Here is a 21,887-nt window from a genome sequence, read left to right on the forward strand (position 1 = left end):
TCACATTTTAAATGTGGTTGGACAAATCTGCACTAGACTTTAATATTTATGTTAACAACACCATCAAATACAACAGTTTCAAATGCACAGTTGTCTTAATTGCAGGCCAGTACTTGTAGTTTTACTTCGGTACTTGTTTTGTGCACGCCTCTCTCAGGATCTGAATCGCGAGCATGCATTAGAGAAAAAAATTGAAAGTGAGTGACCTACAAATGTTAACCCTGCACGAACACAGCTGCACTATGACTCACTGTGTGCACGTTTATTAAATACTTCTACTGAAAACGCAGACAGCTAAGCTCAAACACACAAATCAAACGCTAACATCGCTCCACTATTAGCGACAACACTTCCGCTTGGGCCGTTGTTTACAACATCTGGGAAACGACAGGGGTGAAAGAAGTTAGTTTCTCATTTAAAGTGTAAAATGCGTGTAGCCTACACCCGCCTGACAGTATTGTTGTTTTCCACACTTGATGCTGTATATGACCTTGTGTTTCGCGTTACAAATCAACATGTGCGGGGACACATCGAGTCCCATATTTACCCTGTTTTACCCACATATGACTGCAGTGGTACAGTCCACAACACCCGGGTTTCCGCGCGAAAAGACGGCCCGCGCGCCCGAATCGCTTATAGCATCCATTGCAAAAAACAGCACGCGCCAGGCGGTTACTCTGGAACCGCGCTGTGGTCACGAGCAGCGGCTTTAAACATTTTAACCCGATTTTAAAGCGATTTTTATTTTTTTTTTTTAATCTGTTTTGTCTTCTACGTTTAGCTATAGCTGTTCACCATGCCTGCCAGGACTTCCCTGTCTCTGCCAGAGGATGTCAGGAAAAGGTAACGTTAGTAACCTGAATGCTAATAGTGTCTTGGTGGGGAAGCTAGTGTGCAGCTTGATGTCCTCCTCCCTAACAACAGCAGTGAACCCTGGAAACCATCTGCTCTCAGCCCAGCTAAGTTGTCATGAGCGGGGCACCACTCTACCTTTTGTTTGTACTAGCAGCTGCAGCTAGTGTTAGCTTGTTGTCACTTGACAGACAGATGCCGCATAGCCCCCGTTAACGTTAGCCAGTTAGCATTGTAGCCCGTCAATGGATGGAGCAGAGTGCGAGATTTGGCGCCACTCAGGAAGTTTTGCTACCTGTGTTTCTGCTAGCTCTCTGCCACGGCTGCTCCGCTGCTACAGGCTCGGTAGCAAATGTGCTCCTATAGGATCTGCGCGCTGTTGCACATTAAACTCACTCACCGTGATGTTGTTTTGGCTTGTTCCTCGTTCACAGGCTGCAGGTGCTGGATGGGGATGGACTTTCAGACGAGGTGGGTACTGTGTATGCTTACCTGAAAGCCTGCATGTCATCTGTGTGAGTTTAGCCGCTCACGAATTGTTGTGGCCCTCCAGAGACCATCGAGCATGTTAATTAGCGCTGGATCATCTTAAGGGGAAGCTCTACTCTCAGCGATACTGTTATGGTGTTATGGTGGTATTATTCATCATAGAGTTTATATGAAAAGTATAGAGCAAAGTGGTAAATGGTGTGCAAACTAAAATATTTACTGTTAAGGATTTATTAGATAATGTAGTAATTAACATTTTCTGAAGGCAGGTAGCCTCCTAGATTTTAAGTGATGCATTTTAGGGCAGTACTTGTAAGTCAAAAATGTACTGTACCTTGACAAGTTTATGATTCTCAGCTGCCAAGGCAAGTTAAACAATATTTTGAAACTGTTTAGTGTTTTAAAACCTTTGCTTTTTCTTGTCATTTAAGGATCACGTGAAAGAGAAGCTCAGGTTGGTGCAAGACTTTCTGCATCTTGATGCTCAGGACCAGCTGACGAACCTGGAGGAGAAGATGAAAAGTTCAGAGATCTCAAAGGTTTGTGAAATCCAAATCATTAATAATTATAAAACTTTGTGTATGATTTATACAGTGACGTGACATGTACTCTGCACTTTCATCAGGAGGACTACATAACTAAAGTAAAGGCCTTGCTGGTAAAAGAGCTTAATCTTGAAAATGGCTCACATGTTGATGGTGTGGAGCAGAATGGAAAGACAAATGGCTTCACAAATGGTTCCCACAAACATGAGGATGGTGTAGATGTAACCATGGATGTACAGGAGGAAGAGGAGGCTATCAAGTCACCCACTGGTCCTAAAGGGAAGGGTGGACGGAGGAGTAAAGCAAATTCTGACACCAAAAGTAAGGGTTAGAAGAATGGCTGCATTGAAAGACAATAATGATTTAAAACGTTTGTCTGGTGGAAAACATGATCCTGTTTGTTCCTTCTTGTTTGTAGAGTCTCCAGCCAGTACAAGGGTTACAAGAAACAGCGGGAAACAGCCAACCATCTTGTCAATGTTCTCTAAAGTGTGCGTATATCATTCATATTTTCTGCCTGATACTTTCTTATTCACATCTTTCAACACGTTTTTCAGGTGAATGTGTCTGCAATCTTTTTAAATGTAAATCTGTTGTATAGTCAAAAGCGAAAGTCTGAGGACTTGAATGGAGAAGCTACTAATGGACAAAATGAAGTAATGAAAGAGGAAGATGATGCTGATCAGGTAAGGTTTTGTTTGTTTGTATTATTTTAACTGGCACAAGACTGGAGTTTTCAGTGTCTAACATTACACTGAAAACTTTGAAATCTGTCTGTAGACTCGGGAGGAGAAGCGTCTTAAAGTGGAGTCTAATTCAAAGTAAGTATTTTGTCTTCTTAACCTAAATCTAAATGATGGTGATGGAGCTTACAGAAGTGAATATGTACTAACACTTTTCTTCATGCAGTGCTGCTACAGAAGACTCAAAGAGTGAGCTCATTAAGCCTGTTTCTACTGCAAAGGTAACAAATTGAGTCATTCTGTTTCAGAGCTGTAAATTTTATTTTATTTTTTTTGGTATATCATCACCGGTGTGATGTTTTTTGTTAAGACACCACCTCCTAAATGTCAAGACTGCAGACAATACTTGGATGACACAGATCTCAAGTTCTTTCAAGGGGATCCTGATAATGCGGTGAGAATTTAAGTTGAGTCATTCAAGAAGTGGAAAGTGTTTTTAAAAGTGCAGTACTGAAAACTGAAACTGTTTTTCCTCTTTAATATCTTCAGCTAGATGAACCAGAAATGTTAACAGATGAGCGCCTCTCTCTGTTTGACTCAAATGAGGATGGATTTGAGAGCTATGATGATCTTCCACAGCACAAGATTACAAACTTCAGGTGATTATTATTATCAGTTTTCTTTTTAACCGAACTACAGGACTTGAGGTGAGTTTTGTTTAGTTTTTTTTCTTGTCAGTTACAGGTTATAACTATTATGTCTTTGTAGTGTGTATGACAAGCGTGGCCACCTTTGTCCGTTTGACACTGGACTGATTGAGAAGAATGTGGAGCTCTACTTCAGCTGTGTTGTCAAACCCATTTACGATGACAACCCTTGCTTGGATGGTCTGAAAACTTTAACTTAATATTGCTTGTATATTATCTTAAGCTTTAAGCCTCTCCAACAGAGCAGATGTTTACATGTATGGTGTGTTTGCCCCCCCCCCTTAGGCGGTGTCCCTGCCAAAAAGCTGGGACCGATTAATTCCTGGTGGATCACTGGTTTTGATGGTGGAGAAAAAGCTTTAATTGGTTTCACTACAGGTAGCAAAGCTGAAAAAGTTTTCTGCTGTAAATGGGAGTCTTTCGCTCTTTATACATTATATACTGATGGCAGATGTCTTTATTATGCAGCTTTTGCTGATTACATCCTGATGCAGCCCAGTGAGGAGTATGCTCCCATCTTTGCACTGATGCAAGAGAAGATTTACATGAGTAAGATAGTGGTGGAATTCCTCCAGAAGAATCCTGATGCTACGTATGAAGACCTTCTCAACAAGATTGAGGTGATGTGTAATTTGAGTAAACCCAGCATTTTTGTCCGTGTTCATATTAAAATGTCAAATATTTGCTGTTTGCAGCTTTATGGATAAAACGGACTCACTTTACAAAAAAATGTCTTTATGAAAATGAAGGCTCTTATTGTTTAATTGGCGATTTTCATACTTTTTAACATTAAAATCAATAAATTGTTAAATCAGAAAAGTCACATTGAAATGCAATGTAGATCTTGTCAAAAGAAACATGACAAAACAATAACCAGCTTCTGTTCCTCCTTCCATCAGACCACCGTGCCTCCTGCAGGGCTGAACTTCAACTGCTTCACTGAAGACACACTGCTGCGCCATGCCCAGTTCGTGGTTGAGCAGGTAGAGAGTTATGACGAGGCCGGTGACTCTGATGAGCAACCCATCATTGTTACTCCCTGCATGAGAGACCTGATCAAGCTTGCAGGAGTCACTCTCGGGAAGAGGTATGATAAAGATGAATGGATTATGGTTTGGTTTCTTTTTACCATTAGGAAATATTGTACTATATACTTGAAATTCTTGAACAGAAAAGGTTAACCAGTGTGTATGCTACATATTAAGTGAAAACTCCCTGTTCTCAGTGCTTCAAGATTTCAAGGTTATCTGTTTTATTTGTATTTTTTTTTTTTTTTTTTTTTGGCTTGTATTTCTGCTCCTTGTCCTCCCTAATGTCTAACATTCCTTTGACATTTCCAAATGCAGCAAGCTGCTGTACTGGTAGGTAGGCCTTGTTGTGAATGCATCCTTAGCTTGTATGGTGGTGTTTTAGTGTGAAACATTTAGAGGCTATATGGACAAAAACGGCAAACCAGAGTTCACGCTAGAATTTTTATTTTCCCTCTAATTTCCTTTATTTGGCTTTACATTGTGTGTTTTTTTTTTTTTTTTTTTTTTTTTTAATTTTACATGGCACGTTTAAGTTCTGGCCACTTAACACTCAGACAGGCTTCTGGACCAGTACCATTAACAAAAATATTTGTTGGGGTAGGATTTTGTTTTTAAATCTTTTGTGTATTTTGTCACTTTGAGTAATGCAAACCCTTTTGCACTACATATTTAAAGGTTTATTGCAGAAATGTTTTTCAACATAAACTTTGTCGTCACAATCAAGATCCTTTAATAATTCTGGATATGCAAAGTTTGCAGGTGAACTATCTTCCTGCCATTATCACATTGTCAGAGCAAATTATAATATTTACGTTTGTGTTAATTTTGAACAAAATTACATACTATGCTCAAATCTTTTTAAAAGTTGAAAATTTTACACATTTTATTAAGACCAAACCATAGTAAAAATTACATAAAGCTCTATATAACTATTTTCAACAATAGGCAAGTGTGGCCATAACTTTTTTTTGTTTGTTTGTTTGTTTGTTTTGTTCCTTTTTAGCTCCGTCACTCTTTAAAACGGTTTACATAAACAAAAATGTTTTAATCATTTCTGTACTGTGCCATCTTTGAACTAGGTCTTGTCTTGACTGTAGACTCCCAGCGCTTAAGCCTTTGATTGTTTGTAGTAATGTTAAATATTGTTAAATTACAACTGGGTTTTCTCTAGGCTCCTGTCATAATGGCATTTATTGAAACAACATCTAAAACACGAACACTGAGTTCAGAGTTTCATTTGTGAAATTCGCAATGCGAAATGTGTTAAGGAACAAGTTTGTTAGTTGCATCTATCGGGAACTCTGCATTATACATCTTTACTGTGTTTGTTTGCTCGTTTCTTATGTTGCATGGCCTGATGCTGTGGTGTGTTGACGGCCCGGGGCTTCATAATGCCATTGCTCCACATACCATCAGGTGTTGATTCTAAGCTACTGTCAATGGATTTTTCCACTGAACACAAACTTTGTTGTGCTTACAGGAGAGCTGCCAGAAGACAGGCCATTCGTCACCCAACAAAGATAGAGAAGGACAGTAAGGGGCCGACTAAAGCAACCACTACCAAGCTGGTTTACCAGATCTTTGACACCTTCTTCTCTGATCAAATAGAACAGAATGATAAAGAGAGCGGTGTTAAAAGACAGCGCTGTGGTGTCTGTGAGGTGAGTGACTCTGAGTGAAGCCCAACTGCTAATTTAACTTATTTGGCAGTGCCTGATGTCAATTTGATTTAGGTCCCCTTATGTTCTTGCTAGTTACATTTTTGTTCTGTTTTCTTTGTCTTTAGGTTTGTCAGTCTCCTGACTGTGGCAAGTGTGTAGCTTGCAAGGACATGATTAAATTTGGAGGAAGTGGCAAAAGCAAACAAGCTTGTAAGCAGAGAAGGTGAGCATGTCTCTATACAGTCAGCAATATATAACCTGAAGCCCATGAATTCCTTTCAAACACGTTTCCAAATATTTGTGGTGTCTTATTCTACTTGCTGAGTATGTTGTTAGCAGTTTAATTTAAGCAAGAATGAATGGGTATTTGATGAACAATTACATATACTAATGTAAGTGGAATGTGATTATGTCTATAGTGTCTAATTCCTCTCTTCCCAATAAACTCCCGACTCTTTAGATGTCCAAATCTTGCAGTGAAGGAGGCTGAGGATGATGAGAATGTTGAAGAGGAAGATGTTCCTGTGGAGAAGACCAAAAAGGTTTCTCATGCTAAGAGAAAGAAGCAGACCCAGTGCAAGCTGACATGGATCGGCGAGCCTGTAAAGGTATTTTTCCCCCCACATCCTTTGTTGTATGTGTGTATGTATGTTATGATATATGTAATAATAAATGCTGCAGATAAAAGCATAAAGATGTAGTGTGTGTGTGTGAATATAAAGTGTATCTGTTTTCTGCTGTGTTCAGACTGAGGGGAAGAAACAGTACTACAGGAAGGTCTCTTTGAATGATGAAGTTCTGGAGGTGGGAGACTGTGTCTCAGTTTCATCAGAGGATCCAAGTATTCCTCTGTATCTGGCAAGGTGTGACATTTTGAAAGAAATGCACGCTGATAATATAGTTAGGCTTGCTTCTATAAAGCTAATGCTGTTCTGCTTTCCAGGATCACATCACTGTGGGAGGATGGCAGTGGAAAGATGTTCCATGCCCATTGGTTCCTTCGTGGGATTCACACAGTGTTGGGAGAGTCCTCTGATCCACTGGAGCTTATGCTTGTGGATGAGTGTGAAGACATGCTGCTCAATTATGTCCAAGATAAAGTGAATGTCACGTATAAGGCCCCATCTAACAACTGGTTTATGGAGGTAAGTTTATTTGAAAACAGGTTTATCTGCATATTGTTTGTGTGCTGTGTGTCACTTAAAACGTGAAAGTTACAGTGAACTGTTTTTTCTTGTGTGTTTTAGGGTGGCATGGATGTTGACATCAAGGTGATTGAAGATGATGGGAAGAGTTTCTTTTATCAGTTCTGGTATGACACAGAGTTTGCCCGCTTTGAGATGCCTCCAAAGACCAGTCAACCAGAAGACTGCAAGTTCAAGTACGCAACATCCACACATGTATTTGTTCTGCAAGTGTGAGCGGTTCAGTGGGTGCGTTTTTGTTTGTATTTTTACGAAAATTCCATTTTATTTTTTTCTTTTCAGGTTCTGTGGCAGCTGTGCTAGGATTAAAGAAAGAGAGGAGCAGGAAATACCTCGTGCATTTGAACCCCTGGAAAGTGAAGACAAGGACTCCAAGGCTCTGTATGCTCTGGCATGCTTTAAGGGGGAGCAGTTCAGGGTGGGAGATGGTGTCTACCTACCTCCTGAGTCTTTTAATTTCAGGTCAGTGACATCATTCAAAATTTGCAGCATACTCAAACATGTACAGTGACAGATGTACTCAAACTGTCTTCTGACACTTAGTGTGAAGCCTTCTAGTCCAGTGAAGCGCTCCCATAGGAAAGAGGATGTGGATGAGGATTTGTATCCAGAATATTACAGGAAGTCGTCAGACTATATCAAGGGGTCAAACTTGGACGCTCCAGAGCCCTTCCGTGTTGGACGCATCAAGGAAATATTCTATCACAGACGTAGCAATGGGAAGCCTGACATGTCAGAGGTCAAACTGCGACTGTACAAGTTTTACAGGTAAGAGCCATCAGTTACATTTGTTGTACTCCACAGTTTAGCAAGCAACAATAGAAGTCACTTTTTTATCTCACCCTCCAGGCCTGAAAACACTCATAAAGGTGTTAAAGCAAGTTACCATGCAGATATTAATCAGCTGTATTGGAGTGACGAAGAAGTGACTGTCAGCATGACTGAGGTACTTGGCCGTTGTCAGGTAGAATATGGAGAAGACCTGAACGAATCTGTCCAAGAATATTCCAGTGGTGGACCTGATCGCTTTTATTTTCTGGAGGTAGAGTTACTAATTTGCAAATGTCTTATATTACAAAGACTGTTCTAAAAAAGAAAAGTTAAAATATCATTAGTGCCATGAATGCATTCTCATGTAAATGTTTCTCTCAAAGGCCTATAATGCAAAATCAAAAAGCTTCGAAGACCCTCCAAATCATGCTCGTTCAGCTGTTCATAAAGGAAAAGGGAAGGGCAAAGGAAAAGGTAATGGTAAAAAAAAAATGCCAGTGTTTAAAGAAGTTAAGTTTTGTATTACTGAAATGGTAACTTAGTGTTCTTCTGTTCTCAACAAGGTAAAGGTAAAGGCAAAGGAAAGGCATCAGCTGCACAGGAACCACAGGAATCCCAGAATGAACTGAGTGCACCTAAAGTGTCTAAATATCGCACACTGGATGTGTTCTCTGGCTGCGGGGGACTTTCTGAAGGCTTCCATCAGGCTGGTGAATACTTGTTCTGTGCCACTTGTGAACTATTTTGTTTCTATATCTAAACACATGATCAGGTGCAGTTTATTTGTTCACTACTGTGATGAAAACATGACTGCTTGTTACTTCAGGTATCTCTGAGACTCTGTGGGCCATAGAGATGTGGGAGCCTGCAGCACAAGCCTTCAGGCTCAACAACCCTGGCACAACAGTGTTCACTGAGGACTGCAACATCTTGCTGAAGTTGGTCATGTCTGGAGAGAAGACTAATTCTCTTGGTCAGAAGCTGCCTCAGAAGGGTGATGTGGAGATGCTCTGTGGAGGACCCCCGTGCCAAGGTTTCAGTGGGATGAACCGATTCAACTCTCGCACTTACTCCAAATTCAAGAACTCACTGGTGGTTTCCTATCTCAGGTCAGTTTCTGTAAGAGCAGATTTTCATCTTGACCCTTAGGTTACATGATGTTACAACTTTTCATCTTTCGTAGAACAAGCTGTCCTTAAGCACACATTTAAAATACGATTTCTGTTTCCTGCAGTTACTGTGACTACTACAGACCAAAGTTCTTCCTTCTTGAGAATGTGAGGAACTTTGTGTCATTTAAAAACTCCATGGTCCTCAAACTGACTCTACGCTGTCTTGTCCGCATGGGCTACCAGTGTACTTTTGGTGTCCTTCAGGTGGGTCTGACTATATGATACCGACACCAATGATAAATGTATGAGGGGGGTGTTTTCCAACTGAACACTGTTTTGAAGATGACTAAAATCAGCTTCACTAGATCACTAACATGCTAAGTTCTGCCTCTATCATCAGGCTGGTCAGTACGGTGTTGCCCAGACTCGCCGCAGGGCAATTATTCTGGCTGCTGCTCCTGGAGAGAAGCTGCCTCGCTATCCTGAGCCTCTGCATGTGTTTGCCCCCCGAGCCTGCTCTCTGAGCGTGGTGGTGGATGACAAGAAATACATCAGTAATGTCACACGGTAATGCAAACATCCTCTGTTGTTCTATGCACAAACCTATACAGCTTCTTAGTACTTTACAATATGGCATCGCAACTGTAGGTTAGGCTAAATTGTCTGTCTTCAAACAGAGGTAATGGAGGAATCTACAGAACCATCACTGTTCGAGACACCATGTCCGATCTGCCAGAGATTCGCAATGGTGCAGCTGCATTGGAGATTTCCTACAATGGAGAGCCTCAGTCTTGGTTCCAGAGGCAAATTAGAGGCACACAGTATCAGCCTATCCTCAGAGATCATATCTGCAAGGTGAACAGACTCGGACTCAGTTTTGCAGTTTTTCTTCTTGGTAAACATTATATTAAAGTAATATTTTGTCTAATAGACATAAATGTTATAACAAGGATGTGTTATCCTGTTTTTCAGGACATGAGTGCTCTGGTAGAGGCTCGGATGCGTCACATACCCTTGGCTCCAGGCTCTGACTGGAGAGATCTGCCCAACATTGAGGTTCGCTTGAAGGATTCCACCATGACCAAGAAACTGCGTTACACACACTCTGATAAAAAGAATGGACGCAGCAGCACTGGTGCACTCAGAGGTGTTTGCACATGTGCAGAAGGTACGTACATCAAGTTTTCTGTTCCTGGAAACTAACAAAATGTGAATTTTGTAGTGTGAAGATATCTCTGATTGTGTTAATATGCTTTTTATTATTATTATTATTTATTATTATTATTATTTTTAGGTAAGCCGTGTGACCCTGCTGACAGGCAGTTTAACACCCTGATTCCCTGGTGTCTGCCCCATACTGGTAACCGCCACAATCACTGGGCTGGACTGTACGGCAGGTTGGAGTGGGACGGCTTCTTCAGCACAACTGTCACCAACCCTGAACCCATGGGCAAGCAGGTATATCTACCTTTTTTTTTTTTATTAATTGGTTTGAATAAGACCATTTTTCAAAACTGGTACAAATCAGTTGGTTAGAAAAACACACACTAACAGAACAGCAATGACATTGATGCTTTCAAGGCCTGTAAAACTTTTTTTTTTTTTTTTTTTTTCCCTTGTCTTTGGATTTTGTTTATTTCCAGGGTCGGGTTCTGCATGCTGAGCAGCACAGGGTGGTTAGTGTGCGGGAGTGTGCACGCTCTCAGGGATTCCCTGACACCTACCGCTTCTTTGGAAACATCCTGGACAAGCACAGACAGGTAAAATGCTGTTTGCCTGTTTTTTAAGCTCAGTCAATAAGCAAGCAGAAGTTTGAGAGTTTGAATTACCATTTCCTTCTGTCAATTTAATTTTAAAAAAATCACCACATATGTTATGCAACTGAAACTGGCTTAATAGTGAATGTCGGACATAGTGACCAGAAAAGGTATTGAAACTCTAAGCAATTCAAAATGTTTTATCTAGAAATGTGTAAACAACCAAAAGATTAAATAACCCAGCATATGTAATTGTTTCTGTGGTTGCCACACAGGTTGGAAACGCTGTGCCCCCTCCACTGTCCAGAGCCATAGGGATGGAGATCAAGAAGTGTGTCATAGAGAGAATGAAGGAAGAACAAGCGTCAGGTAACTCAATTTGCCTTCAACACTTGCAGTAAAACACTAACATGTAAGTCTTAACATGTCTTTTCCTCCACAGATAATGTCAAACAAGAGAAGATGGATGTTTGTGATTAGTCCCTCATTCCCCTCCCAGCAAGAATTGATCCTACAAATCCTGATGTCAGTAAATAAGCTGGCTTTCACCTGTGTCACTAAGTGGCTACCATGGACATTCTGTGCAGTGCTGTTCATGTTGTTTTAAGTGTTTTTAAATCATGTTGTTGGGGGAAATGTTCATCTGGGATAAATTGTATGTAGTTTTTTATATGTAATATTTCAATAAAGCTCTTATGAAATGGAATACTTGTGAATTTACTAATAAAGCTAAGCTGTTAAATCTTACAGCAACTTGACTAAACTACATTTTGAGGATGAAGTTGACATTTTTCTGTCCACTATGTGGAAAATCTCCACATTATATTTGACTACGTTCAGACCAATAAGACCTTGCAGTTGCTACAAAGGCAACTTTGCTCTTTCATTGTGCAACTCATGAGAAATAAAGACTACTTTATTAAAAAAAAAAAAAAAACTACCTCGATTTGATTTTAATGCATAACACTTCTCAATTGGGTATTGTGATGTGACTAGAACCATAAACATCAATGCAGAACAAGGTTGTAGCATCCAAAACTATTACATCCAACTTTAAAAGTGTGATTTGAGGGATGTGATGTGTAGTGTTTGATATGATCACAGCTTGCACTTAAGGACTGAATCTATTTTCAAGCCAAAGACTTCATAGCTTCAATAAAAGTTAAATATCTAGCTAAATTGCAAAGACATTTTTAAATCTCTGGAAATGAGAAGACAAAATTAGAAGGAAATTTTTATTTTTTTTAATCTTTATTTTGTTATAGCCACATTTTTCCACAACAACAAAATCTAGGATCATCCTGGAAGATGTTCCGTTGAATTCCTCAGTTGTTTGATGGTCTGCAAAGAGAATAAATATATTTTAGAAAGAACAAAAGACACTACCACTTAGCTGGCAAGACTGAAAATCTACTTACTTGGCCCATTCAACATTGAGAATAAGATGATCGTATCCAAACCCGGATACGCCTGCGATGGCTCTGGCTGCATCCTCCCGACGATGGAAACTGATAAAGGCAAAGCCCTGCAGGAAACAATAAGGACCGGTTGAGACAAACTGGACAAGGTGCCGTAGTCCTGGTCATTGTCAACTCATTTCTAGCAGCATCCGCTAGTTATTAATGCAAAAATACAGTTTGTTTAAAAATGCAAAAAACAGCTGCGCTAAGAAAATAAAAAGCTATGATTCACCCTCAGTAAGACTTCTTTTTTACCGTTATTCATTAGTTTGTACGTTATATACTGGCAACTCAATGTATAAGCTAAAACACCTGTTTTAATAATTCCTTTCAACAACGACGACGTTTTTTGATGCCTTAAACATTCAAAGTGTCAATCTTGAGACAAGCACTAACCTTCGACTGGCCAGTGTTCTTGTCCTTGGCCAGATAGATCCTCGAGATGGAGCCGAATGGTCTGAAGAGCTCCTGCAAGTCTGTCTCACGAGTGTCCTCAGACAGATTGGTCACACGAATAGTGGCATTGTCATCCGCTGTAAAGTCCAAACATATGTTGTTACTCATTTTGGACTGTACAGAAGTAGCGAAAGTTCAGAAAGTGTGAAAAGAAATGGCAGGCGTAATAACTTACACCCACCTCTCCGGTTAGGCTGCATGGACTCTCCCCTTCGTGTGCCTCCATCCCTCAGACTCGGGGGCACATACTTTCCGGTCTTGCTCTGCGCAGGCTGTACAGGCTCTGGTTCCGCTAGAGAAAAAAAGAAAAAGGGACACACCAGGTATAAGTATATAGCTGAACATGAAAACAACACAAATATCTGATAATGCAAATGGTGAATTGTACCAGAACCAGCAGGTTTTTCCTTGTCTCCAGTAGAAAGCCCAAGCTGTTCGGCCAGCTCCTTCTGCATGGGGCCCAAGGTGTCCTTGTATGGACAGCGGGTGGTCCAATGGTCACCTTTACAAATACGACAAGACACAATCTTCTGTCCTTTTAGTTTATTCATAGGATCCTCATCCTGGTCTTGTGCGTTCAAATCCTGCAAGAGAAAAAGTGAAGTTGTCACAAACTAACCAGAGTAAATTACAGTGTAAAGTGGCCTGAAACGCATCAGAGAGCAAAAGCACAAAATCATAAACCTCACAACAGATCCTTACCTCTTTGCTGGAAATGAAAGTCATGAAGACGTCATCGCTGACTGTGGTGGTGGCAACATTAGGACCTGGTGCATCGAACTCAGAGTTACCGAATTTCTTCCAGTTCTGAAATGATAGAATATAAAACCTGAATTTAGCCAGAGTTAGGTTCATCTTAAAATTAACAAACCATCAACTACATTCAGTATAAGACCAGACCTTTCTCCTGGCAACAGCTTTTGAGGCTTTTCTGGTCTCAATCTTGAAGGTCCGCACTATCTACGAGACAACAAGGGAGCAAGACATTTTATAATTAGTACTGACAAAATATGTAAATGACAAATATCTACTGTGGAACTAATCAACATCTACAAATAACAAGAAGCACAAAGTTTTACAGTTTTAATGGCAGGGTTTACAATTAAGAATAAAAATGAACAAAGAGTGACCGATCTAAATCAATACTGTAAACAAACCGAACAGATACAACATACACCTTCATAAAATTCAAAGTACCTTGTACTTCTTTCCATCGTCATCTATTTTATATTCAGTGACAGTTTTTATATTTCCTTTGATTGTTTCCTTGGGGGATGGTAGTGTGCCTGTTAAAAAAAAAAACAAAGTCAAATTAGATGACACAAAGAAGACAAAGAAACTGTAACTGCTGCCTACTTCCACTAAGCTTTGATTAGTGTTGGTTCAATATAAAATAAACAGATATAAAGAGAAAATGTTCTGTTAGTTAAGATAATGTGGGGAAATGCTTAAAATACCTTTTCAACAAGTGACATATTCATGTCTATTGTAGAAATTAGCTGTCATGGTGTCCACCCTTTACCCCTAGTAATAGTAATAGTAGTACCTCCTAGTTGGATTAGCTAACCCCCCAAATTCCCATCTGTTTAACAAGTGATCTGAAATGGTCTATAACTCACTTTGCACCCAAATCTAAATGTCAACATGTATATTTGTGAAGACAGTATCATTTCCATCCGACTAGCTAGCTTGCTAACCCTCGTCGTTGCTGAGGGATGACACTGCCTACGTCACCGTCCACAGGACAACGCAAATGTCGATAACACATTACGTCTATAAATCTACACGCAAGGCCAGTCATTCAAAAGTATGACTCGCGTCTTTATGAGATCTGATGTGCAACACATTCTGTATACAATAAATGTGGGCTCGTTATAATACCCAGGCACCACGTGGAAGTGGAAGCCGCCTAGCCGGCCTCATCCTCCGGACTCCACACACTGCAAGAGACGTGCTAACATTAGCTAGCTATGCTAACCAGTTCTTTACCTTCATCTCCTTCCTCCTCGACTTGGTCTGCCCAGCTGGGCTTGGAGCTGGGGGAGAAATTGATATACAATATTAGATAGGTAAAACGCCTCCCATATACGCTAAAATTATGTTTAACAACACTTACTCGTCGTATTCAATCGACGGCATCCTCTGAGCTAGCTTAGCTTCAAACCCGCAAAGAGCGGAACTCTGCGAACTGCGCAGAGGCGCCACTAAAATCACTTCCGGTCCTTTAATGTCACAATAAAAGCCTCACGGTCCTTTATTTTAGCTTCACAATAAGAGTACTGTGTTTTTTTTAAACTTTGGTGGGACAGAAAATAATGTTTATTGTGTGTGTTGGCTTCAAACCATAGCACCTCAAAGGGGCTGCCTGTCCACAAAGAATTTAAGGAGATTAATAACGTATCAAATATTATAAGTATATTATTATTATTATTATGTTGTTGTTATCCTCATCCACACAGATTTATTGTCAGACATATCATCAAGGCTGCATTAGCTGCCTAACCAGGCAGGGTGAGCTCCTTGGAGGGTGTGGATACTAGATCATACTAAAAACTTCGATGGTGTTTCTCTCTTCAGTCTATCTTTTCTTCCTGTTAGTGCAGGCAGAGCCAGTCAGGAAGTGAATCACGAAGAAGATAATAGATGGTGTCAACAGAAGTGTTTATTATAGCTGGTTATATTTAAAGGTTAATAATACATTGCAATAACTCCAGGCAATAACAAAAACAAGCAAAGGCATTAGACCATGTGTCCTGTGTATTTACATGTTTGGTTGAGTTTTCCAGCATGAAGTAAGACTATACAACACAGAAAAGTTTTCAAGCAGCAACTAATTTCTCATCTCTATAGAGCTGTTGTCTTCTTCGCTCTTTCCACAACAAGCCACTCTAATGCTGTCAAACAAAGCCATGTAAAGGATCGGGTGGATACACATGCTCAAACTTGCCATTCCCTTGGACACTTGGTACATTAAATAGACTGAACATTTAAACCACTTCTGCATTCTCAAACGCAAGTTGTACATCTGGAAGACATGGTAAGGTACAAAAGAAAAGGCATACAGGACAAGCACTGATAAGACCAGTAACGCTATCTTGCGTTTCTCCAGTGTGGTTATACTCACATTTTTCCAAGCCACCCGAATTACCACACAGTAAGAAATGAAAGTAACCAGAAAGGGAACAAGGGCACCAAACACAGCAAGAAACATTTTGTAAGTGAAGTGAGCAGTCTCAAGATTTTCAGTTTTACAAAAGGACACACACTGAGTCTTGTTCTTCTCTTGGCAAACAGAGGCAAATTTCAACACAGGGCAGGACATGGCTCCTACAACAATCCAGATGATGACACTGACGATCTTGGCATGGACAGGCTCTACGTGGGATCGTGTAAAGAAGGGACAAGCGAGGGCCACGCATCGGTTCACACTTATTGCCATGATGAAGAAGATGCTCACATACAGGTTGCAGGTGAAAAGAAACCTCTCCATTTTACACGCAAATTCACCAAATATCCAGTCTTTCTTTAGTGAGTAGTAGACTATCAGCAAAGGTAGAGTTAGGACATATAGCAGGTCACTGACGGCCAGGTTACAGGAAAGGACCACACCAGTGTGCCAGTTTCTTCTCTCTCTGGCCAACAGCAGCCACAGGGCGAATAGGTTTCCTGCCAGCGCCACGATGAACTCGGCCCCATACATCAGGGGCAGCATGGCCACTTGGAAATGCTCACAATCAGAAACATTACGCTCCATCTTGTTTTCACCCTAATGTTATTTAGTTGCTGCTACGACAGTGTTCACAGTTCAACATCTGTAAATAGAAGTATGTTAAAAGTTAGTTAAACTTTATAATTGATATGAAGTCATAGCAATCATTTACGTAGGCAAATGCATATTTAGTCAGACAGACTGCAACCCCTCCAGCCACCATCACGTTGAAAGTTACAGGGCGTGTTCACAGGAAAAGTCATGACTTGTGCATTTGTGTATCTGTTTCTATGCGTTTGGTGAAGATCAGATCACATTGCACGACCAGTTTTTGCTGTCACTGTATTCGCTTTTAGCAGGCTACTACCTTTTTTTTACTTCTGCAAACGCGATTAGTACATTTCAAAATCTGAAATGAAAATGTCAACTTACCAAAAGGCAGATTTGCAGTGAACTAATGAAGTGCTCATCTCCCGTCACTGAATTCATAATGAATTCGTGGAAAGAAATCACACATTATCATCATCACCATCCTATCGAGTAAAGGTCACTTCCTCTTGCTGTCTTCTAAAAAAGAAAAAAAACGCAACTTGAAGATGCACATGACGCGCATTTCCAAACCAACCACGCACTAGACAACTCACGGTGTTTGTGCTGCAGACGACTTGATGAGCTTTCCTGGCGAGTGCGTCGGTATTTGTGCACAGCATATTTTGCAGGACATGTTTCTGCGGCTTCTTGCTGTCAGACAGCTCTGAAAGCGGCTCAAGCTGCATTAAAATACGCAGAACCGCGCTAAACTCAAAACAGATGCAGTTACCAGGTGTTTAGTTCCGGAAGATCCTGAAACTTCCTCTTCAGTCGGAGAATGTGATGAATAGCTATGGACTTATCTGTGTTTATCATATATGTATATGTGACATGCCATTTAAAATTTGCTTTTAACTCAAGATAAAAAAAAAACAAAAACTTTTAATAACCATTTCTAGCAATTTGGTACATCTACAACATCTAAGAATAAAAAAAACGTGTGTACAAAAATAAATAAAATTCTTTATATTATTTATAAACCAAAATCATACCTCCCTCAAAAACATCCTAATTCCAGCAGGTAGAAATGACTAATTACGAAAGTCTACACTTACCCTGCCTGTGCCTTGTACTTTGTATCTCACTTAGATAAAATCATCTGCCAAATAGACGTAAGTAACCTCAACAACATGCGTCAACAGATGTGACAGACAGTTTATTGAACAGTACACTTTCAATATTAAGTAATACAGTGAAAATATAGCATTTGGTTTTTGTAAGTCCCTCTGCAGATTTTTCAGCATCACACAATCTCACGGACAGCCATCATTCATGGCTGAAACAATGGCGGCAAATTAATGTCTGCTGCCATCTGGTGATTCACCAATGACACATTCAGTGTTCAAGTTCAGAAGAAAGGGTGAGTTCATCTTTTTCCTTTCCTCTGTTTGAAGCTTCGCATCGTTTCTGCACCTTTCTTCTTGAAGCCTTGTTTTCCTTTATGACCCTTTGAATTAAACGCCTTGTCCTTATTTTTATTTCCAAATATTTTGCTTCCTCCTTTCTTCTTCCCACCCAGTTTATTTTCCATATCACCAGGCTTCTTGGATTTGAATGTCTTTCCTCCAGGCTTCATTTTCTTTCCAAATGGTTTCTCCCCATCTCCGGATTTCTTCCAGTCCTTTCTGGGTTTTTCTCTGTGCCGTCCTCCTGAGCTTTGTGGTGATTTAGAGTCTTTGTCTTTTCGCAATGATTTACCAGGGGACAACTTCCTCTTCTTAGTACTAGGAAACATATCTGCAAAGAAAAACTCTTGGTCAATAGATGCCATGTAAGTCAGATGTAACACTCAGCAATTGACAGTGCACTAGTTTCATTTACCTTCATCTGGCTCTTCTCCTACAGCCTGTCTGTAGTACTCCACCTCATCGTCAGATTCAACAGCAGCTGCCTGATCTTCCTGCATCCCAGGATCCTCCACCTCACTGTCCTCTTCAGCTTCAGCACGTTTACGTTTAATACCTTCCACACTCTTTTTCCTGTAAGAAGGAAACAAAAAACTCTTTTAAACCTCAGCTAAGTGGAAAAACCAACATGTCAAAAGGTGCTAAATTCTCTTTAAGGCCGACTTACTTGTGCTCTTCTCGTTTCTGTTTTTTCCTAGCAACATTCAGCTCTTGCTTTTTCTTCCGATCTTCCTTCTCTTTTAGCTGGGTCTCCTTCCTGTTCAAGATCTCCTGTATTTCCTCCTCTGTCTTTGAGACTGAAACCAGAACACACAACAATACTGAGGAACAGTTTGCAGGCAAGTGCACATAAAACTAAGTCAGCTCTAGATGCATCAGTAAGCGTTTACTTTTAGAGAGAAATCATTAAAAGTCTCATATTCATTTTTATCATCATGTACACCTGAACACCAAAAACAAGATGAAGGGAGGCTAAATGACTCACTAATGGAGTGATAAATGATGTTCCCCTCTCCCATGCCTTCTTGGATCTTTACCAGCTGCAGAGTCATGCGGGGACCAATCTGATAACACAATGCAAATTTCAGCATTAATTAAATACTGTTATTTTTGTTTGTTTTTTTTTACACTAAATTTGCATACTTACCTCAGTCAAACGCACAGCACTCTGCTGGGATGCCATGTTGCCTCTTCCAGAATAGACCTGTGGCAGTTCAGTTATGTTGTGGTCCCCATCTTGTTCTGCTTCACTTTCTGAAAGGTTTGCCCCCCTGTGAGTGGTTAGAGAACACGTATTAGATAAGATCCTGCACCACATCAGCTACAGAATGGGCCCCTCCAGACTCAGTACTACAGGAATTGTACCTGCACAAGAACCTTACTTCATCAGCAGCTCACTGATATCCTCGAACTTGCTCATGTTGGGGAATTTCTCCTGCATTAGCTTCTTGACTCCACGGCTCATGCCGACAGGGACGACCTTCAGGCTGCTGCAGGTTGGGAATAAGATGGTTTAGGTTAGTTTGACATTTAATAAATAAGTAAATAACAGAAACACAGTTAATATGGAGGCTCATCAGTGCGTTTACTTTGGACAAACATCACTGAACAGTCAAGTCATAATATGTCATCATCTGAGCCCAAACATCATAAGATCGTTTTCTGAAAATTACAACCACCCTGGTCTGAATACATTAAAAGACCACAAGTGAATTGTGCTTTAAAATTTATTATAAAAGAAAAAAATCTCACTAAATCTGACATGTTCCTAAGCTACAGAGTAACTGAAGATATTTGCATTGACCTTAAAAACACTGAAGAAAAAATACTTTTACTTACTAATGTCGAAAATCAATTTCCTGAGATGCTGGGTTGTAACTCAACAGCACACATCGCTTGATGTTGTTGAGGCTTACCTGAAAAAGCAGCATTTATCAGTAGAAATCCAATTCCGCTTTGTCAGCACAGAGTTATGTAAGCCTTGAAGTATCAGAAAGCGTTTACTTTTGACAGATCTTCATGAGAACTCTGAAGACTATACTTTCATCATGAAAACAAAGCTTTAATATTCACAAGTTAACAATAGTACAACAGCTGGCATAACATACCTTGTGCACATTAATGGAAGGAAACATGTTTTGGAACATGGTGGCCATGAGTTTGACGTGCATGCCATCAGATCCAAAGTTATTGAGGATGAGTAGAGGATGATGTGTGAACTGCTGCTCATGCATCCTGTGCTTCTTCAGGGATGAAACCACATCTTTGATAAGACAGTACTGGAAGGAAAGATAAGGACTCCTTATAACTTTGAAATAAATGTAAATCTGAATAAGAATGGCAGTTTGGGCACATCAGTGCGTTTACTTTGAAAAACATCACTTAACAGTCAAATATTCTAATGTCATCACGTGTACCCATCAAGCTATTGTACTCATGTTTGATTTAGTACTCAGGATTTACCTTTTGCACTCTGAAATGAAGTGTGGGACCTTTTGGCAATCGAGCAAGTCTCTACAAGAGCAAGAAATGTGTTATAAGACGGGTAAAGGTGCATGTTTGAAATGAAGAATGAGTATTTTGATCTGATGTGATCTCACCATGTTTATGTTACTGGTTGTCTTGCTGAAGATCATGAAATGTGTCACTCCTAGTGGTCCTGCAATCGCCACAAAGTCTTTAAGCACATTCTTTTTCCTAACCTGTCAAGATAAAAAAAAATGTTAAAGTTTTGATAGTGTGAAACAGCAAGGGGTAGAAGTACAATCACATTAAAATACACCCGACATCAACAATACAACAAACTTAAAGCTCGTACTGAGCTACTTATCACATCACATGCTCACAAACTGAATGTATTCAATAAATCATAACTCCTACTACTCAGGAAATTATTTGAAAGTGTGCAGCTGAGCAGGTTTTCAACAACAAACCTTCAGGGACTCAGCAGTGTAGGGCTCCAACACTTTCCGCATGTCCAGGATGAGCTGAGCCACGTTTTTCCCGATCTGCCCCCGATGAAACACGAAGGAGTGGGGGACAGCTCCGTAGCTCTCCTCGGCCACATGGTTGGCTACTGCTCTGGATTTCTTCTGGTTCTTCGTCTTAAAAGATCAACAAAAACATATTAATTAAACGGATACACTTTAAAAAATACACTGGGGGAACTCGTGTGTGCGTTCACGATAAATGCTCAGCTTAACATTAAATACGTTATATAGAGGTTTTACAGGTGTTCTCACACTGATACAACATACACATCACCCAATGCAACTCAATCTGTATGAGAAGATGATAAAAATCCATTAGACTTTGATTAAACAGCCCGTTCAGCTAATTTTTCATTAGCTAGTGCTAAGCTGCTAGCACAGGCCACGTCTTACCTTTGATTTCCCCATAGTTCAGCGACACGTAGAGCTTCTCAATTTAGGCACAAAGTAACATTGGTTGTTACGACACTATATGTTGCTTGTAAAGAAAACACAAGTTCATTCCGTCTGCAAACGTTTTCCACAACTACTTCAGTAAGAAGCACGACGCGAAATCAACGCGACACTTTCCACATGGTCCTACCGCTGTGTCACACACTAAAACGTCCGTGTGTCTCACAATGTTAATGTTCCTACCGCCTCCAGATGCACACACTGCATAATGATATTACACTCAGTGGACCGTTTAGAAACGTAGAAAAACATGTTTCTGTAACATTTAAATCATCATACAGCTCAAGTAAAATTTAAATGCGCACAAAAGGGCCAATACAACTGTGCAGTATCATTAGATGTCATAGTTCCGCTATTACCATACTATAATACCATGATTTATGAAGCTGTGTGGTACTGCTTTGTGGTACTTTTAAAGGTTAAATGTTTATTAACCAAAGGAAGTCGTTTCCCTCATTAACCATCAACTGAAGTGTTACTAATTATTTCATGGTTGTAGTTTCATATTGT

The 21,887-nt window shown here is 40.1% G+C and overlaps 4 protein-coding genes across 5 annotated transcripts; 1 reads left to right on the forward strand and 3 right to left on the reverse strand.

The window, feature by feature from the left end:
- Positions 1–615: 615 nt before the first annotated feature.
- On the forward strand, positions 616–11,519 carry dnmt1 (DNA (cytosine-5-)-methyltransferase 1). The gene is made up of 34 exons (XM_026358418.1): positions 616–843; positions 1,287–1,323; positions 1,773–1,880; positions 1,967–2,207; positions 2,305–2,377; positions 2,488–2,572; positions 2,667–2,707; positions 2,796–2,850; positions 2,940–3,023; positions 3,119–3,228; positions 3,338–3,456; positions 3,562–3,654; positions 3,745–3,896; positions 4,176–4,363; positions 5,788–5,968; positions 6,094–6,191; positions 6,429–6,576; positions 6,716–6,831; positions 6,912–7,113; positions 7,216–7,349; positions 7,456–7,635; positions 7,717–7,941; positions 8,023–8,215; positions 8,328–8,418; positions 8,508–8,654; positions 8,771–9,053; positions 9,179–9,320; positions 9,457–9,623; positions 9,734–9,911; positions 10,029–10,224; positions 10,351–10,514; positions 10,700–10,816; positions 11,089–11,182; positions 11,256–11,519. Exons 1-34 carry the CDS (start codon positions 797–799, stop codon positions 11,291–11,293), a joined length of 4,527 nt encoding a protein of 1,508 aa, XP_026214203.1. The 5' UTR covers positions 616–796; the 3' UTR covers positions 11,294–11,519.
- Positions 11,520–12,043: 524 nt separating this feature from the next.
- Positions 12,044–14,947, reverse strand: eif3g (eukaryotic translation initiation factor 3, subunit G). Of its 2 annotated transcripts, none has more exons than XM_026356261.1 (10): positions 14,846–14,947; positions 14,719–14,765; positions 13,927–14,015; positions 13,630–13,689; positions 13,432–13,536; positions 13,118–13,313; positions 12,911–13,021; positions 12,670–12,806; positions 12,232–12,338; positions 12,044–12,154 (listed from the first exon to the last, which is right to left on the reverse strand). In XM_026356261.1, exons 1-10 carry the CDS (start codon positions 14,866–14,868, stop codon positions 12,139–12,141), a joined length of 891 nt encoding a protein of 296 aa, XP_026212046.1. In that variant the 5' UTR covers positions 14,869–14,947; the 3' UTR covers positions 12,044–12,138. The 2 variants fall into 2 exon arrangements, with proteins under 2 accessions (XP_026212046.1, XP_026211968.1); XM_026356183.1 differs by having other exon boundaries at positions 12,905–13,021.
- A 426-nt stretch (positions 14,948–15,373) lies between these two features.
- On the reverse strand, positions 15,374–17,321 carry p2ry11 (purinergic receptor P2Y11). Its single transcript, XM_026356044.1, has 3 exons — positions 17,083–17,321; positions 16,871–17,005; positions 15,374–16,541 (listed from the first exon to the last, which is right to left on the reverse strand). The coding sequence occupies exon 3, from the start codon at positions 16,481–16,483 to the stop codon at positions 15,560–15,562; it is 924 nt and encodes a 307-aa protein (XP_026211829.1). The 5' UTR covers positions 16,484–16,541; positions 16,871–17,005; positions 17,083–17,321; the 3' UTR covers positions 15,374–15,559.
- Positions 17,322–17,668: 347 nt separating this feature from the next.
- On the reverse strand, positions 17,669–21,523 carry ppan (peter pan homolog). Its single transcript, XM_026356018.1, has 12 exons — positions 21,318–21,523; positions 20,868–21,038; positions 20,535–20,636; positions 20,398–20,448; positions 20,043–20,213; positions 19,774–19,850; positions 19,317–19,424; positions 19,082–19,205; positions 18,920–18,998; positions 18,602–18,731; positions 18,350–18,507; positions 17,669–18,265 (listed from the first exon to the last, which is right to left on the reverse strand). The coding sequence occupies exons 1-12, from the start codon at positions 21,330–21,332 to the stop codon at positions 17,895–17,897; spliced, it is 1,557 nt and encodes a 518-aa protein (XP_026211803.1). The 5' UTR covers positions 21,333–21,523; the 3' UTR covers positions 17,669–17,894.
- Positions 21,524–21,887: the final 364 nt, after the last annotated feature.

The sequence above is a fragment of the Anabas testudineus genome, chromosome 8 (assembly GCF_900324465.2).
Source record: "Anabas testudineus chromosome 8, fAnaTes1.2, whole genome shotgun sequence".
NCBI classification, from domain to species: Eukaryota; Metazoa; Chordata; class Actinopteri; order Anabantiformes; family Anabantidae; genus Anabas; species Anabas testudineus.

Coding starts and splice junctions, on each gene's coding strand:
- dnmt1 (XM_026358418.1), top strand. CDS start 797: ATGCCTGCCAGGACTTCCCTGTCTCTGCCAGAGGATGTCAGGAAAAG. Junction 1,324..1,772: donor GGGATGGACTTTCAGACGAG/GTGGGTACTGTG, acceptor TTGTCATTTAAG/GATCACGTGAAAGAGAAGCT. Junction 7,114..7,215: donor CTAACAACTGGTTTATGGAG/GTAAGTTTATTT, acceptor TGTGTGTTTTAG/GGTGGCATGGATGTTGACAT.
- eif3g (XM_026356183.1), bottom strand. CDS start 14,868: ATGCCGTCGATTGAATACGACGA. Junction 13,314..13,431: donor CTTTCATTTCCAGCAAAGAG/GTAAGGATCTGT, acceptor TTTCTCTTGCAG/GATTTGAACGCACAAGACCA. Junction 12,807..12,904: donor GCCTAACCGGAGAGGTGGGT/GTAAGTTATTAC, acceptor TGGACTTTACAG/CGGATGACAATGCCACTATT.
- ppan (XM_026356018.1), bottom strand. Junction 19,425..19,773: donor GAAATTGATTTTCGACATTA/GTAAGTAAAAGT, acceptor CCCAACCTGCAG/CAGCCTGAAGGTCGTCCCTG. Junction 18,508..18,601: donor CAGAAACGAGAAGAGCACAA/GTAAGTCGGCCT, acceptor TCCTTCTTACAG/GAAAAAGAGTGTGGAAGGTA.
- p2ry11 (XM_026356044.1), bottom strand. CDS start 16,483: ATGGAGCGTAATGTTTCTGATTGTGAGCATTTCCAAGTGGCCATGCTG.